The sequence below is a fragment of the Diadema antillarum genome, unplaced genomic scaffold (genome assembly GCF_040938485.1).
Source record: "Diadema antillarum isolate AM-2024a unplaced genomic scaffold, OU_Dant_1.0 seq00000373_RagTag, whole genome shotgun sequence".
Lineage (NCBI taxonomy): Eukaryota > Metazoa > Echinodermata > Echinoidea > Diadematoida > Diadematidae > Diadema > Diadema antillarum.
Genome location: NW_027271373.1, coordinates 223,427 through 242,177, shown reverse-complemented (window position 1 = coordinate 242,177; position 18,751 = coordinate 223,427). Strand labels below are relative to the sequence as shown.

General features: G+C 40.5%; 1 protein-coding gene across 1 annotated transcript in view; it reads left to right on the top strand.

The window, feature by feature from the left end:
* The window catches only part of LOC139731447 (uncharacterized), a 47,237-nt gene extending 29,075 nt beyond the window's left edge, over positions 1 to 18,162 (top strand). Inside the window, exons 4-5 of the mRNA XM_071642331.1 lie at positions 269 to 387; positions 17,423 to 18,162. Of these exons, the coding sequence (XP_071498432.1) occupies positions 339 to 387; positions 17,423 to 18,162 (789 nt within the window). The 5' untranslated portion in view covers positions 269 to 338. The remainder of the gene's footprint in view (positions 1 to 268; positions 388 to 17,422) is intronic.
* Positions 18,163 to 18,751: the final 589 nt, after the last annotated feature.

Here is an 18,751-nt window from a genome sequence, read left to right as displayed (position 1 = left end):
TCTGTGTTTATTCATTTGATTGTTCGTTTTGTTTTTTCTTCATAAAAAAACAGTAATCTAATCGAATGAAATAAGATGTTTGTAACGTTCTCGGCCCTTCGAATAGTCTTATTTGTACGATCGACATTGTGTTAATAAGTTAGTTCTCCCATGTCTGCGTAGTGGTTTCGTGACAGACTGTGCAATAGATTTAAAACAAAATACGAGTATCACGCGCTTTACAGCAATATGATTAAATAAAACAGCTATTCCTGTTGTCCATTTTCAGGGAAATCACCAGCGAACGTGCAGAGAACAATTGATAGTGAAGATGAGAGCAGAAAGTGGTATTCTGTACAATGGACGGACTTCAAACTTTGTTGCAGACGACTCAAAGACGTGTCCACAGTGAGTATGGGGGGGGGGTGTTTAGACTGACATCCCTCCTCATACAGACGAAGAGTTTTTGTTTTCGTTGTTTAAACAATGAAAATCTCATAGTAGGCCAGCCAAGACGATTTTTTTTTTCTTTGGACGGCAAAATTTGTTAATGCTTAGTTTTCCAGCTGAAAGTCTTGCAAAAATATTCAAGTTTAGCGTACGGCCGGATGTCAAGCGCGTTTTTGCCGAAAAATGCCTTTTTTTAGCACAAAATTTGAAAGAATGTCAAAAGTCACGGTTTTTATTTTTTTAGCGAAATATTAAAGCAATGGTTGATAAGTACCTTTCAAACTACAAATGTGTTATCTCCTATTTCAAGTTTAGAGAGTTGTGTGCCTTTGATGATACTGAAGCAAACTGGTGCAAACAATAGCATAGTGAAGACAATGGTAGCTTTTGTGAAATGTTCAATGTTCAGAACGATTTAGTACTCTCTAAAAAAAAAATCGAGTGAAAATTTTCACTCTAAAAAGAGTGAATACAAAAAAGAGTGAATTTCGAGTGAAATTGGAGTGAATTTTGAGTGAAAATGCTCATTTTCACTCATTTTGGAGTGACGTCAGGGATCACTCCAAAATCTTCGAGTGATCCCTGACGTCACTCCAAAATGAGTGAAAATGAGCATTTTCACTCAAAATTCACTCCAATTTCACTCGAAATTCACTCTTTTTTGTATTCACTCTTTTTAGAGTGAAAATTTTCACTCGATTTTTTTTAGAGAGTAACACACCGCACTGTCTCAGTTGACAAGTCTAAGTGCCTAAACTGCTGTAAACGGCATTCGCATAATTATGATTACATATATCACAATCATTAATTCTGTTCCATGTTCTACTTTGAAGTTGAAGAAGGGGAAAATTTTCGTTTCATAATCTTCGGGTTTTTTTTTTCAGTAAGACTAAAGGAAGAGAGTCAGTTTCAAAAATCTTTACGTTTCCTGTACTACTTAAGTTTTACCAAAGCAGATTCAAAAAACAAATAAAACATACGAAACTAGCTGATTTTTAAACTTTACAATAATGCGAGACTTAGGTAATTGGAAAGTATTTGCCTATTGGACTGCCTATTTTGACACATTTGGCTATTGAATGCCAATTTATGTGCACCTTATAAAATCCTCACTGAACGCGTTGAAATAATTAGCAGTGAGATTGGAAGTGAAAAGGCAATCGCTGGTGTTATTTCGATTTTGTTGTTTCCTTGATCATCATTGCGATCATTCTGATAATGATTACTGGTGTTATTGTCATAATTATAATTATTACTGTCATTATTGTTATTGTTGTTATTGTTATCATCATTTTTTTTGTTAACTCATTCCTGTTGTCATAATTACCATGTACTGCGGTAATAGTAGTAGTTGTGATATTACTACTGTCAGTAGAACAATCATCATCACAATCATCGCAAAAAAAAATGAATAAAAAAGGTACAACCAGTATTCTTGTTGCTATTGCTGGTGAAGAACTTCGGCGCTACCGTTCTTCAAAAAAAAAAAGACAAAAAAAAAGTCAGAGTCATGCATTGATGTTGGTAAGCGGTAGTAAGGGCTCGTTGTTGGTAAAAGTGGGTTATTGTGGATACTTGCTGTATTTTTTTTTTTAACCAAACGCATAATCTGTCTATAAATCTTTTCGTCAAATTACATGACGTTATAAAATGAGCTCATAACGTTTCACCTGAAAAAGTAAGGGGTTATTCGATTCATTTCTCGTTTTCAATGAAATATAGGTGGACACAACTATGATAGCTTCATTTCAATTACTTAGCACTTTGTTAGAGTCAGCCTGATTACGGAAGTACTGTTTCTTTGAATCAGGAATTTAAACTTTCTAGTGTTAATAAAAACAACACCTTTATTTGTTTTTATTATCACTGGTGCTAGTATTGTCTTCCACACAGCTGCTTTAAATTGAGCTCCAACACCGACAGGCGGATCAATGTGATCACAGTAAATAAAATGTAAAACGCTCATGTTGTCTTCACATGACCTTGGCGTTAGTATCGCTCTGAATGGACCGTAATGGCCCTTGATTCAAGTCAAGTATGAAAGCAATCCCAAGTAGGCCCTAGTCATGACTGCTCAGTTCTAGACACATATTGAGGAAGAGGGATAGAAGTGCCACAAATATCACTCCTTCTACAAACTATAACAATCTGAATTTTATTTCAAGGCTCAGATGAATGGGGCCATATAGTATGTTTGTATACATTCCACGCGGGAGCATGGCATTTATGCATGTATTGCATCGTGCATCCATTGACGTGAATGTGGGTCTCGCAAACAGCAACTAACACTTGCCAACACCGGATTCAAAATGACAACTTTGAAGATCCCGAGAGGCTGGTGTTAGGAAATAGGTCAATCTATCTATACTCACTGTTGTTACCATCATTTTGATTTTTGAGCTACGTATCATTCAGCTATGATTATTTACGTCTAGTATATAACATTTTGCTGGCGTTGAGAAAAAGTATACCCTTCAAAAAGAAAGCCCATGCTGCATTATTACCGCCGTTTTTGAGATACCATATCAAAACTGCAAGATTTATTTTTGAAACACCCCAATGTGCATCATTAATTTCATTTTTCTAAAGTGTCCCTTTGAGCAGCTTTCCACCCCTTCAATGTGCAATTTTCACATATTATGATGTAGGTCAATATATATCAACTCCAATATCAAGGATTTTTAAACTTACCTTTCTGATTTGGTAAAATCCCCTGTTTTCAAAAACAAGGATTGTTTCTTCCTCGGCGATTTTAATATTGACTTACTTAAGTCGGAAAATGATACTATCGCACACGAGTTTCTTCAGACATTTTTGTCCTCCTCTTTTCTTCCGCTTATTTCGAAACCTACACGTGTCACAGATCACTCTGTTTATACCCTTATTGATAATTTGTTTTCTAACACCCTACCCCTTACTGATTCTTATATAATTCTTTCAGATATGACTGATCATTATCCAATTATGACTCATTTGCTCTTAAAACCTCTGTTGTTAATGTTAATTCTTTTCAATCTTTTTTTATTAAGTCGTAGAGTTTCGTCTGAAAAGTTAACTAGTCTTGATGCGGTTCTCAAAAATGCTGACTGGTCAAGAGTATTTGAAAGTGATGACATCAATTCGTCTTTTCATTATTTCATGGAAACATTTAATTTTTACTTGGATAATGTAATTCCAAAGCAAAAAAAAGAAAAGAAATCAGATTATATAAAGACACCTAGGTTACCGTAAATTTCAAAATCAATTCTTCGGTCGATTAACAGGAAAAATCGATTATATTAGAGATACAAATTTGAAAAAAAATGAGCGATCAAAACATAAATACACTTCATATAAAAATACTCTAACTATGATTTTACGTTCCGAAAAAAATATTATTTTAAGCAATTGCAAAGATATAAGTTTGATATGAAAAACACTTGGAATGTTTTAAAGCAAACTATGAATGTTTCGAGTAAACATTCAGCTATTGATAATATCAAGTTGAATGATGAAATCATCAGTGACCCTGTTTACATTGCACATGTTTTCGATTCTTATTTTTCAAAGATAGGTGAAAATTACGCTCAAAATATTCCTGTGTCAGAGCATCCGCATTTTACTGAATATTTAGGTCAGCGTAATCTCAATTCTGTTTACTTTTACTCCAACTAATAGGCATGAGGTTATGGATATTTTATCTTCCTTTAAGAACAAGAGGAGTTCTGGTTATGATGATATAGATACTTGTATTCTTAAAGGTGTTATATCTTCAGTTGCTGATCCACTTGTTCATATTTTTAATATATCAATTTCTAATGGTGTGTTTCCTGATAAGATGAAACTGGCCAAAGTAATTCCATTATTTAAGAAGGGTGACAAATCTGAAGTCAGTAATTATCGTCCAATTTTGTCATCATCATCGTTGTCCAAAGTTTTAGAGAAACTCATTTCTAAGAGAACTATTAATTTTTTGAAGTTGCATAATATTTTGACTTCTGTTGGAATATCTGAAAATTTGTCAATTAGAGAAGTGCAAGTCTGTGGAACGAGACATAGCAGGATAATATGGGAGGGGATAAGCTCTATTCTCCCGCCTACATGAGGGACATTCTGTATTTTCTGATTGGAGTTAAACGTTTTGGTGAACACATTTTGTGGCATATTTTTTATTTGGAAAACTCGAAATGTAACCAGTGTATTTGTATGCACAGGGCGGGGGGAGGCAAATAGGGATAAAGCGTGGGAGAGTACTATCCCCACCCTTCCCGTACGAGGGAGCTTTTGCCTTTTTAAAGGTGAAATTGAGATATCTCGTATACGCATATTTGATGGAATATTTGGGAAAGTATCAAGAAAAAAAATGATCGGAGGGAACCGAGAGAGGAAAGGGTTGATTAAAAGGGGATATTCCCCTTATACATGAGGGAACTTTTGATCTTTGGAAGGTAAGTGATCAGTCTTGTGCACTCAGAATTATTCAGAATCTTAAGGGGAGGGGGGGGGGGGGTGGGCTACGCCGGTGCTTAGACGGGAACTTTATGTAAAGGGCGGAATCTTTGGATATTCAAATTCATGGGTGTTGTGATTTTTTCCCCCGATTTTCCCCCTTTGTTTGTTTGTTTGTTTGTTTGTTTATTTCTGTCTTTCTTTTCTTCTTTTTTCTTCCAAAAGTGTGTGTGTGTGTGTGGGGGGGGGGGGGCTGCAGCGCCTGTTTAGTCGACAAAATTAACAGGTCCTAACATACAACTGGTTTTATGACAAAATGAACATTTCTCCAACGAAATGACTGATTTCAAAATGCCATTTTGTAGACAAAATTTCTAATTTCATAACGAAATAGCCATGTGACACTTGGTACCTTATTGGTGCCCCATAACAAAGTCACAAAATGCCGCCACCGGCCAGCACTTCCGGTGGCTTCAAACTTGTACCCACAATGCAACACGAGCGTAGTAGCTTTTCGGTGTGTAGTGCGAGCTAAGTGCGCACAGCGCCCCTTCCACTCACAGATATAAATAGGTAGATTGATCAAGCCCATAGAGATATATACAAAGAACACTAGAGGGCGGACTCCGTAAAATCCCTGTGACCGATAGAGGGCTCACACCCATAAATATTTCCCCATAGGGACGTGTGTTAAAAATCAAATTTCAAAAAATTCTGTAAAATAGCTGGGAGAAATGAGGTGTTTCAGCTTCACTAACCTGGATAAGTTAGATGTACCCTTTCATCCATCAAATTCTCAGGGTGGATAATTCAGTTCAAATTCTGTTCAGGGGTACGAAAAGCCAGACTACGAGTTCTTGTCACTCAAAAAGTCACCCATTTTCCGTGCACGTACCCAATGAAATATAGTCCCCTCAAATTCCACCAGAAAAGCTTTCATCTTCTAACCAAAATGCAATTTGTAGAGGAATTCATACTCAATATCTACAGCTATTCAGTTTTTTGCCAAACTGCATCATTGATTTTTAATTAATTTTTTTCTTCATTTATTTTGGTATCTTTGGTACGAATTTGTGAAGGGGTTTCGGACATTCCATTGTATTTACGGGTGTGAGCCCTATAGTGTAGGTCATATTTCTCATTTGACTTTTAAACATCATAAATGTGTTTTTGATGATATTTGCACCTACATCATATGGGAAATTACACATTCTAGGGTTATAAAGCTTCTCAAAGGAACACTTTTGAAACTCACACCCTTTGAGGTTTTAAAAAAAAATAAAAATGTAGTGTTGATCAGTTCTTCATAAGATGAATACCTAGATGCAGGCAGTAATCTTTGATTATGGGGGTGTCATCATCACATTATTGCCTACAAAATACTTGAAAAGACTTTGTTTTGTCAAACAGACTAACTTTATGAATTTTGACCTGTTCCAGTGGTAGCCAAACAAAGAAATACATTAAAATAACACAGTCATTCAAAGTTGTGTGATACTGATGACTGCTATGTACAAAGATCTATCTATACCACAACAACACAATCAACATAATAAGAAAACAAATTATAGCCAAACAGAGTCGGGGGGGGGGGTAGAAGAGAAGGGGGGGGGGTAGGAAGGGGAAGGGGGGAGGGAGGAAGAGATCTGACACAATACATCAACATAAACCAGCAGAGTTTGTATGGGATGAATACTTCCCATAGACTTGTGTGCATTGCATGCATCCTCTATAGGGCTCACACCCATAAATATTTCCCCATAGGGACGTGTGTTAAAAATCAAATTTCAAAAAATTCTGTAAAATAGCTGGGAGAAATGAGGTGTTTCAGCTTCACTAACCTGGATAAGTTAGATGTACCCTTTCATCCATCAAATTCTCAGGGTGGATAATTCAGTTCAAATTCTGTTCAGGGGTACGAAAAGCCAGACTACGAGTTCTTGTCTCTCAAAAAGTCACCCATTTTCCGTGCACGTACCCAATGAAATATAGTCCCCTCAAATTCCACCAGAAAAGCTTTCATCTTCTAACCAAAATGCAATTTGTAGAGGAATTCATACTCAATATCTGCAGCTATTCAGTTTTTTGCCAAACTGCATCATTGATTTTTAATTAATTTTTTTCTTCATTTATTTTGGTATCTTTGGTACGAATTTGTGAAGGGGTTTCGGACATTCCATTGTATTTACGGGTGTGAGCCCTAGAAGGAGGCGTTCGCCATTTTGGTCCGGGCAAATTTCGACTAGCGACCGTACCGATAACGTATAGCGCTAGCGGAGCATTCAGGGAGATCGACGACGGGATGCAACGGCAGTAGGCTATCATCTATGCCAAGGTCTCTATCGGAGTTTGGAAATCGAAAATGTTCTTAAATGCGCAAATTCTTCTTAAAGTAGCATGGATCTATGTTGCAAAATGCCTGGTTCATGTGCTGCTTTTGGATGTAGAAACAGGAGAAAAGAAGGGGAGCGGAGTTTCCTTTCACAAGTAACTAAAATTACATTTGTAGTTTGTGTTAAACAGATTGATTGAAGACAACAAAAAAAAGAAAAAAAAGAAAAGAGAAGGTCTTGCAAAATTCGTCAGGGGGGCACTCCGCCCTCCCTCAGCCATTCTCGATCTATTGCTACTCGTGAAGGTCGGCGGAACGGGGGAGGAGGGGGGGGGGGGGGGGCATTTGCCCCATTTCCAAAAAAAAAAAAACCCTCCCCTTTTTAAGTTTAAAAAGTGCTCTTTTCTAAGTGCGTTATTTGACCCTTGAGCCCCCCCCCCCACAAAAAAAAAGAAAAAAAAGAAAAAAAAAATCGTTCCACCGCCCTTTGCTATACCAGCAGTTAATTTTACTAAGGTGATAGTGTGGGAAAAGCTTAGAATACGTAATATATGCCTGATGACAGGACATATTATGCTCCGGCATTGATATATATCTTTCTGAAAATAGAATTAGCATCATGGGTCTGATTGGTCTTTTGGTTCAAGGCAGGGTGAGGATTAGGATGAGGGTTAGGTGTTATGATTTGGGTTAGGGTTCACGTAAGCTTCAACATTAGCATTTCGAGCTTGAACTTGATATGTCATGGAACCAATATGCCTACACGTACTTATAAAGATGATTCATTTCATTTCCACAAAAAGAAAAAAAAAATTCAATGAAACACTCGTATACACAGATAGGACTATAGAATGCAGTCCCCTCATACAGAAAAAATATAATTGCAAAAAAAAAAATACAAAAATTGACGCAGTATACTGTATCACAAGGGGCACCCGGCTGTCTAGAGACCAAGAAAACCCTTTGTATTGCATGGGCCATGGTCGTGTTGGTCGGCTTGAAAGTATTACCTCGTGGAGAATAAAGTAAACTTTTGTATAATTTTCATTTTCTTTACCACTCATAATAAGAGATTGCTGGCAACTTAAATTTTTGAGTTGTTTCCTTCTCTCATCTCCGACCCCCTCATCTTGCTGAAAGCCAATACGTGTTTGAGCGCTTGTGTATACGTATTCACGTGTCCACCACTACTGCGCTGCCCGGACGCGATGTTTGTTTTTGCCCGGACAAAGATGGCGCGCGGCCTCTTCATCTCGGCACATGAACACTGCGTACGCGCCACACGCAGTCCGCGCTCTAGTGTACAAATATCGACTGCTGCAGAGGGAGATGGTAAAACTATTTGCACCGAAGTGATTTCTCAACAGTGCTATGTCCCGAGACGAAGTTGAGGGACATGGCACTGTTGAGAAATCACCGAGGTCAAATAGTTTTACCATGGCCCGAAAGAAAGCAGTCGATATTTGTTTTATATCCCTCTCGAGCATTTTACTAGATTAATGACGGTTTCCTTTTGGAAAAGTGTGCAGGTTTCCTGAACGATAAATCTAACGTTAGGCCGTAGCAGTGCAGCTGCAGTGCGTGCAGCGCGTAGCGAACGACACCGCTGCGCTGTTGTTGATTCCTACACACGAGCTACACTAAACAGCGTGCAAAACTCCGAAAGATCGAGGAGGTCCAGGACTACGTTAGAAGTAGGCCTAAAGCAGCTTCGTTACCTAAATCATCTTCAAAATCGGTTTTAGTTTATTCCTAATTCGTACCTGAAATGATGTCCTCCTGCGATCATTCCTCCGTTACTTGAAGCAGTCACTTTGTCAATTGAGCTGAATGCATTGATCAGACTAACGTTACACACACACGCCATCGCACCACAGATTTCTGTAATGCTGTCGCGCACCACCGCGCTGCTAGCGCTTTAGCTAGCTAGCCACAAGCCACAAGACTGTCGCTCAAAAGTATCGCTACTACGCGCACTGCGCACATTCTTAAGTGAGAAATGTAGATATCGATCTCACGATCACGATTGGGTGCAGATCGTGGATTCCCAAAAGTACTATATCACGCTGGCTAGTAACCAATTCTCGCTATCGCCAGTGACGTAAAAAGTACCCGGATGTGGCTTTTTCGTCAAGATTTAGTGCACTTGGTAGCAAGGGCACTTCCGGCGCGGGGCATAATTTGCACAACGCTAGCGTGCGCGTACGTGTACCTTACCTATAGCGCAGCGCCGACCACGGATACTAGTACAGTAGGCCGCTGTGCCGCCCTAGCCAGCGAGTGGCCAGGCCTGTCATACTCGTACACAGTGGCGTATCTAGGGGGGGGGGGGGGGCAAGGGGGGCACGTGCCCCGGGCGCCACTCCTTGGGGGCGCCGAAAACGAAAAAACGAAAAAAAAAAAGAAGAAGAAGAAGAAGAAGGGGAAAAAAAAAACCCTCGCCCGGACCGGGGGGGGGGGGGGGGGGGGGGGGGAAAGAAAACCAAATCTAACAAGATAAAAAGAAAAAATGACAATGTTAATTGTGTTCACACAAGAATTCCATGTTTTGTAAGCTGAAATTTAGGCTCGACAAAATGTATAGAAAAGAAGATAAGAACAAAACGGGATGATAACGCGGACAAAATGACAATGTATATTGTGTTCACACATGCCATTGTTAGAAGGCAAAATGTTACACGGAGCAGCGGCTGCAATTTTATTTCTTTCGCTCTGAAGCGATCGCCTATACTGGATCACACGAGGGCACCAAAGGTGTCGAACATTACGGGGGGGGGGGCGCAAAAAAATCAAACAACATAAGAACAAAACGTAATGATGACGCGGAAATATACAAATTTCGGCTCACTCGCGCGTATTTTTTTTCCAGTCCTCAGTTTGTTGGTATAAATCGTTATCTATAAGGCCGTCACTATATCTTGATTAGAATTGTAAGATTTAATAAGCAAAAAATGGCAAGAATTCCATGTTTTGTAAGCTGAAAAACAGAAATTTTCGGCTCGCTCGCTGCGCTCGCTCGCCAAAATTTAACAAAAAAGAAGATAAAAACAAAACGTGATGATGGCACGGAAATGTACGAATTTCGGCTCACTCGTACGTACTAATTTGGAATATTTTTTCAACTCTTCAGTTTGTTGGTATAAATCGTTATCTATAAGGCCGTCACTTATATATCTTGTTTAGAATTGTAAGATTTAATAAGCAAAAAATGACAAGAATTCCAATGTCTTGTAAGCTGAAATACAAAAATTTTCTGCTCGCTCGCTGCGCTCGCTCGCCAAAATGTATCCAAAAAAGGAAGAAGAAGATAAGAACCAAACGTGATGATGGCGCAGAAATATACGAATTTCGGCTCACTCGTGCGTACTAATTTGGAGTATTTTTTCCAGTCCTAAGTTTGTTGGTATAAATCGTTATTTATAAGGCCGTCACTATATCTTGATTAGAATTGTAAGATTAAATAAGCAAAAAATGACAAGAATTCCATGTATTGTAAGCTAAAATACAAACATTTTCAGCTCGCTCGCTGCGCTCGCTCACCGCAATTTATCCAAAAAAAAAAGAAGAAAAGATAAGAACCAAACGTGATGATGACGCGAAATATACAAAATTTTTCGGCTCGCTCGCTGCGCTCGCTCGCCAATATTCATTTAAATTTATTACATTTAAATCACCCGCAAAAGACCCCTTTTAAGTGCTTGAAAAAGCATAGGCCCTATGTGAACCGGGATGGGGTTGGGGTTGAACACTTTTTCAGAAATTAGGGGCGCAATTTTCGCGCTTGCCCCGGGCGCCGTTTTCCCTAGATACGCCACTGCTCGTACACTGTAGTCCCCGCCGGCGGTCGGCCTTGCATTAGCATGCACCACTGCACGCAGCGCATAAGCTAATTACAGGAGTACATAACACATACCGATACGGCGTACTGCTTGATCATGCGATCGATGTGCACATCACAGATCAGTCATCTCTGCATACGCTGAAAATATGGTGGAAAATATTCACCCACCTGGATATACAGTATATCGTCATGGAATGCCCATCTTTTTTTTTTTTTTTTATTTGTTCTCTGTCGAAATGTCGCGAACACAATCGGGAACGAACAGTGATCTCGAACTTATCCTGTCTCCGAAGCAATTTCTTCCAAGTAAGTACGTACACTGTACAATGTACGTAGGCACTAGGCCTACTACCTAGTGCTACTATAATACTACCACTACTAGTAAGTCGCGCGTGCACGTACTGCGCTGTGGAGTCACCCGCAAACTTCACCCACGCGGCCACGTCACGTCTCGCATGCCAGTAAGGGTCCTATTTCTGCAGATTTTTTTCATTTATTGTCGTGCGAACAACACATGGCAGCTTCGCAGCAACAACCAATAGTCGTATTAACAGCGATTTCTTAAGAATGGAGAAATTTCAAATCATATTAAAGCTGTAATTCAAGTCGAGAAATTCGGAAGTACACGTAGAATACAGTCGGTTGTGTGTGTAAATAGCATTAGTCACGTATCACGCGCGTACGAACGGAAGTGACTTTGCTACCGGACTATCCCATAATCAACATCCGGGTACTTTTTACGTCATTGGCGATAGCGAGAATTGCACCGCATCCAGCTGCTCGTGGCTAGCTAGTAAAACTACACCATGTTCGTGCTCTGTGTAATCCTATGGCAAGAGACTTTACATGAGGGATATGATATATATTAGTATACATCTCTATGATCAAGCCCATTCACAACCCATGCGTAGCTTTACAGCCAGTTGCGCGCACATTACATGCCGCCATTTTGTTAGTCTTCTGTTTCGTCACGGCTTGCGATGAACAGGGGAGGTAAAAAAGAAGAAAAAAAAGTCAGCGTAGGCCTGCGCTATGCTGTAACTCTGCAAACCCTGTTCTGCGCACGCAAGCCGTGACGTTACAAAAGACTAACCAAAATGGCGAAGATCGCGTGCGCTGGCTATGCTTTCAGACGGTAAGCACTATTTGGGCACCCGTCCCGCTTCATCATGAATATTCATCATCTACGTGTATCTGTAATACCGTGGAAATACATGATTTTTACATTTCCCGGCAGCGTTTTTACATTTCCCGGCAAAACTGAACATTTTTCCATCTCTCGGCGGGACGTTTTAACATTCCCCGTTGATGCAATTTTTCGAGATTTTTATATTTCCCGGCAATACGTTTTTACATTCTATGGCACGTATCCAGCGTTCTGCCATTTACTAGTACAGTATCTTACTGCCTGATGAATATTCATGATGAAGCGAGACGGGTGCCCAAATAGTGCTTACCCTTTCAGACCCCACTTGATCATTCTACCTATAGTTCTGTGCTTCCACTATACCATAGAGTTCAGTGAATGGGACCATCCAGCGCAACATACCACTTCTTTCGTCGTTAGAGGGCGTTAGCATTCTAGGAAGCAAAATAGCACAGACAGATGGTTCTCAAAAGCTAGACTACACCGGGCCAAACATTAGCATAACATGGCGCTATGGCGTAACTACTTCATTCTAAGTAATACACGCCATTAAAACAAAAACAACTGTAATTTACAAAAACATTACCTGCCGAAGCGGAAATAGTGTCTACGTCATACTTTTGCAGTCAATTTGTTAACACCGACTGATTTCTAGTTTGAGATTACAGGGGCGTCACCAGCTTTTTTTCGAGGGGGGTGCGTTTTGACCCTAATGTAACGAGATTTTTTTTTTTTTGGACAGACATTTGGAATATAGGAAGCTCTCAATCCCTAGACTTTTACTGTTGTTGAGGGAAACCAAGCGGGGAAAGGGCACCGGCGTCGCTAGGATTTCATCTTTTACAGTAAAAAAAAAAACTACCATTTGGAGCTATATTTTTTCGCTTTGGAAATAAGGGGGGAGGGCGCACCGGGCGCAGCTGCCGGCAATTACTGGCAGCAACATCAGGAGAAAGGCATTAACAATTAAATGCGAGCGAGCGATGCGAGCGAGCTTGAATATTTTGACATTTTACAGTGAAAAAAACAACCCTGCCGTTTGTTGCTATATTTTTTCGCTTCGGAAATAAAGGGAGGGGGCGCACCGGGCGGAACTGCTGGCAATACTGGCAGCAACATCAGGTGAATTGCATAACGATTCGATGCGAGCGAGCTTGAAAATTTTACATTTTACAGTCCGAAAGCTGCCGTTCTTAGCCATGTTTTTTTCGCTTTGGAAATCAAGGGAGGGGGCGCACCGGGCGGAATTGCCGGCAATTACTGGTAGTAACATCAGGTGAATTGCATAACGATTAAATGCGAGCGAGTGAAGAGAGCGAGCTTGAAAATTTTACATTTTGCAGTCCAAAAACTGCCGTTCTTAGCCATATTTTTTCGCTTTGGAAATTGGGGGGGGGGGGGGGGCGCACCGGGCGGAAATGCTGGCAATTACTGGCAGCAACATCAGGTGAATTGCATAACGATTAAATGCGAGCGAGCTTGAAAATTTTACATTTTACAGTCCAAAAACTGCCGTTCTCAGCCATATTTTTTCGCTTTGGAAATTAAGGGGGGTGGAGCGCATGCCACCGGGCGCAACTGCTGGCAATTACTGGCAGCAACATCAGGGGAATTGCATAACGATTAAATGCGAGCGAGCTTGAAAATTTTGACATTTTACAGTAGAAAAACTGCCGTTTGTAGCTATATTTATTTTCGCTTTGGAAATTAAGGGGGGTGGCGCACCGGGCGCAACTGCAGACAATTACTGGTAGTAACATCAGGGGAATTGCATAAAGATTAAATGCGAGCGAGCGAAGAGAGCGAGCTTGAAAATTTTACATTTTACAGTCCAAAAAATGCCGTTCTTAGCCATATTTTTTCGCCTTGGAAATTAAGGGAGGGGGCGCACCGGGCGCAACTGCTGGCAATTACTGGCAGCAACATCAGGTGAATTGCATATCGATTCAATGCGAGCGAGCGAAGAGAGCGAGCTTGAAAATTTTGACATTTTACAGTAGAAAAACTGTCGTTTGTAGCTATATTTTTCGCTTTGGAAATTAAGGGGTGGGGGGTGGGCGCACCGGGCGCAACTGCAGACAATTACTGGCAGTAACATCAGGGGAACTGCATAAAGATTAAATGCGAGCGAGCGAAGAGAGCGAGCTTGAAAATTTTGCATTTTACAGTCCAAAAACTGCCGTTCTTAGCCATATTTTTTCGCTTTGGAAATTAAGGGAGGGGGGGGGGGGGAAGCGCATGCCACCGGGCGCAACTGCTGGCAATTACTGGCAGCATGATCAGGTGAATTGCATAACGATTCAATGCGAGCGAGCGAAGAGAGCGAGCTTAAAAATTTTGACATTTTACAGTAGAAAAACTGCCGTTTGTAGCTATATTTTCTCGCTTCGGAAATTAAGGGGGGGCGCACCGGGCGCAACTGTAGACATTTACTGGCAGTAGCATCAGGGGAATTGCATAAAGATTAAATGCGAGCGATCGAAGAGAGCGAGCTTGAAAATTTTACATTTTACAGTCCAAAAACTGCCGTTCTCCGCAGCCATATTTTTTCGCTTTGGAAATTAAGGGGGGGGGGGGCGCACCGGGCGCAACTGGACGATTACTGGCAGTAACATCAGGGGAATTGCATAAAGATTAAATGCGAGCGAGCTTGAAAATTTTGACATTTTACAGTCCCAAAACTGCCGTTTGATGCTATATCTTTTTTTGCTTTCGAAATTGAGGGGGCGCACCGGGCGCAACTGCTGGCAATTACTGGCAGCAATATTAGGAGAATTTAAATGCGAGCGAGCGGAGTGAGTGAGCTTGAAAATTGTGACATTTTACAGTCCCAAAACTGCCGTTTGTAGCTATATTTTTTGCAGTAAGGGGGGGGGCGCATCGGGTGGAACTGCCGGCAATTTCTGGCAGCAACTTCAGGAGAATGGCATTACGACTAAATGCCAGCGAGCGAGCTTGAAAATTTTGACATTTTACAGTCCAAAAACTGCCGTTTGTAGCTATACTTTTTCGCTTTGGAAATTAAGAGGGGGCGGGGGGGGGGGGGACGCCCGGTGTGCCCCTCCCCCTGGATCCGCCACTGGTAGTCAAAGGTGTCGGTTCATGTTCATGACTGGGGGAGGTATGACCAGCGAGGTGGCGTCGAAGTGACCAAGTATGGGAAGGATGTCCAAAATTTATGTATATAGTCAACACTGTATAGAATACACTTGCACTATTAGATAATTATGTATAAGATCAGTGCTGCCAGAACCAGGGTGCGAATTGGTTTTGCCCACGATTTTTTCTTTTTTGTTTTGTTTTTGTCCCCGATGCAAAATATCAAAAAAAAAAATGAATAAATAGAAAATAATAATCATTTAGTGTCCGGCGTTGAGGTCGCTCGCAGACTGAAGTTTTTTTTTTTTATTTTTTTTTTTAAGGGTCTCAAGGGGGGTGCGTTCGCACCCAACGCACCCCCCCTGGTGACGCCCATGGATTATCTCCGGCGCTGGTGCAGCTGAGATAGCAGTAACACCAGCAATTAGCACCGAACTATAGAAATTGTCAAATCCCCCATGATTGAATTTTGTTGGATTTCACAGGAAGGAATTCATTTGAAATTTCATAATCAAGAATTTAGTACAACGGGACCTGAACAGTTGCTTTGAAATTTAAGACGCAGTTTCAATTACGTTCATTTCTTTTTCTCTTTCAGTCAAGATCTGTCTACAGGTACATCGAATTCCTAGTGGCCGCCTGCTTCGTCGGGTTTTTTATATATCTTGTTGTATTCGATGCGAAGGCACTGGGCCCGAAGTTTCTCATTTACCTCCCTTTTTGGACACTTACTACTGCAGCATGTTATCACTTCCTTGTCTGTTTTAATGCTGTGATGGACTTCAAGCAGAGCAGGACGAATTCAATAGTTGAAGGTAGAGTTTTTTTGTATAGGTGGAGTGCAAATGGTTTAGGGGAGGAAGTTAACATCTACATTCATTTAAGATAGCACATAACGATTATTTAGACATTTTTTTTTCTTTCAAAGCCATAAAATTCTTCTGTCGAGATTTTTTTCATTGCAACTGAATTGATTAGTGTTTTACAAGTAGCCATGATAACAAAAAATCCTGGGCGTACATATACTCGAACAGGATTCGAACCTACGACCTCCTGATCACCGGTGATCGGGACGTCGTAGGTTCGAATCCTGCCCGAGTATGTACGCCCATGATTTGTTATCATTGGCTACTGCTAAAACACTGATCAACAATTCAGTGCGTATTTACCTCGATATAGGGCAATTTGTCAATCAATTGCAATGAAAATTTTTTTTTACATAACTCAATTTCACCCAATATCAAAGACACCATGCAACTCATATTTTCCCCATCCTCAGAACATAGTTAATTGATGCCTTTAAATCTCAAACATTTTTCAGTCTTTTCATTATTCCGCTGTCAAAACCCTTAGTCTCCTCTTTCACATATTTTGTACATTCGATGTACATCTGTAGTTTACAGAGTGGTTAAGTCATTTGGAAGTTATTCTTTTGTTCATGTATTTTTAGATTTATATGTATCCTGTCACTGCCTTTTCATTTTGTCTGTAAGCATATGTGATACAGGTCTGCGTCATTGTAAAGTAGTTAGTAAACTGAATGTCTCTACGCCTAACTTAAAAAAAAAAAAACCCATGAATGAATAACAGAAATTATTAAACTTTAATTCAGTGCATGAGTCAGACGTAGGACCCTTATCCATAAGCATTGCCATTCTATGTAAAAGTCACAAGTGGTAACAAATGATTTTAGCGGGACAGATATTATAAAAATGTATGTGTTTTAACGAAGTTTTTTCTGACTGTTTATTCTGTCGTTTAAGCTCACTTGTTTCCGATGCAGAACTACCCTCATTATCTTGCTGCAACTGAAAGACGCATGTACCACTAAGCAAACAACAACGCTTTCAAGCAACTTAACATTTTTTTTTTCTGCTGAGGGCATGGCTTTAATAGTTTATTTAAGATCTCATAACTTGAATTGACTGCGACACAAAAATGGAAATGCATTTGTCATGTTTGTTGGAACAAATCGAGGTAATTTTTGAGAGAGCAGCTATGATAATCATATCCAACTCTTTCACCATACGTTATACCAAAGGATAAGATCATAACCTTGGGTAATTGATCATGTTTGTTTTCGTTTGTTTTGATCACGGTTATTCTCTCTTTCTTTCTTTATTGCTTTCTTTCGTTGTACTTTCAGACAAAGTTCGATACCAAATTCAGTGGCTTCTCTTTAACCTCGCCGCCGCTCCTTCCATCATCGTAACTGCTTTCTACTTGGGGATCCTGTACTTTGACCTATACTGCTTGTACAATCTCATTTTCACCGTCAGCTTCCTCATCGAAATCATATTCACTCTGATCGTCGTCCGCTTCGTACACGTTGTCTACCCGTTCATGTTCCTGGTTATCTACCTGCTGTCCATCGTCACCTACTTTGCGGCTGGGGGAACGGACCCGCTCGGAAGCGCCTCCGTTTCTTATGTTCTCGACTTCGAAAACTACCCCGGCATAGCGGCCGCAACAGTGGTGGGCGTTAGCTTGGCAACGCTTTTAGCTCAGGCAGTCTTGAAGGGATTGTACTTAATTCGCGTCCGATGTATGAATAGGAGAAGAGCAGTCCGACGTATGACTAGGAGAAGAGCACAAGCCGTTCCTGCTACTACTCCTACAGAATCCGTTTCTCAAACAAAAGCCGTTCCTCCAACAGAAGCCGTTCCTCTAACAGAAGCCGTTCCTCCAACAGGAGACACTCCTCTAACAGAAGCCGTTCCTCTAACAGAAGCCGTTCCTATAACAGAAGCCACTCCTCTATCAGAAGCCGTTCCTCCTACAGAAGCCGTTCCTCCAACAGAAGCCACTCCTCTATCAGAAGCCGTTCCTCCTACAGAAGCCGTTCCTCCAACAGAAACCACTCCTCTATCAGAAGCACAATCATGATCATTTGCTGTGATCTTGTCCATTGCTGGCAATAGGGGTGGGGTGTCCCCCCCCCCCCGTGTTTTTTGTTTTGTTTTCTGGTTGGATGGTCCTCCCTTATTTTTTTTTTTTAAGCTTGATATCCTATTTTCCTATTTGGTTTTCATTTTTGAAAAAAAAATATATATTTTGGGCAACCTGCTCAAACATGTACCTTTTTTTTTTGATTGAAAACTTTTTAAATATTCTACCAAAAGTGTGCACTAGATCGTTAAATTTCTATCCTAAAAATGCAAAATCTCGCTTGTGTGGGAAGGGACAAACCCTCCCACACCCTCTCCCTTCGGTCGTCTTCCATAGACAATTATAAATTTAGTAAAGCCTACACACAGTGACGACGCCAAGCTAGGGAGAAGGCCCTTTGGCATACTGCATTGATTTCATGTACGAGTTAAACTACGCCTTTAATGCTCAAAATTATTTTCTATTTGACAACTTATCTCTAAATCCAAATTATAGGTCTTTCACAAATCCCGTAAAGATGCACTTTGTACAAAATGTAATTCTGTCGCCGCGAACCAGGAGGGGGTTGGGAGTTCAAATTAGATTT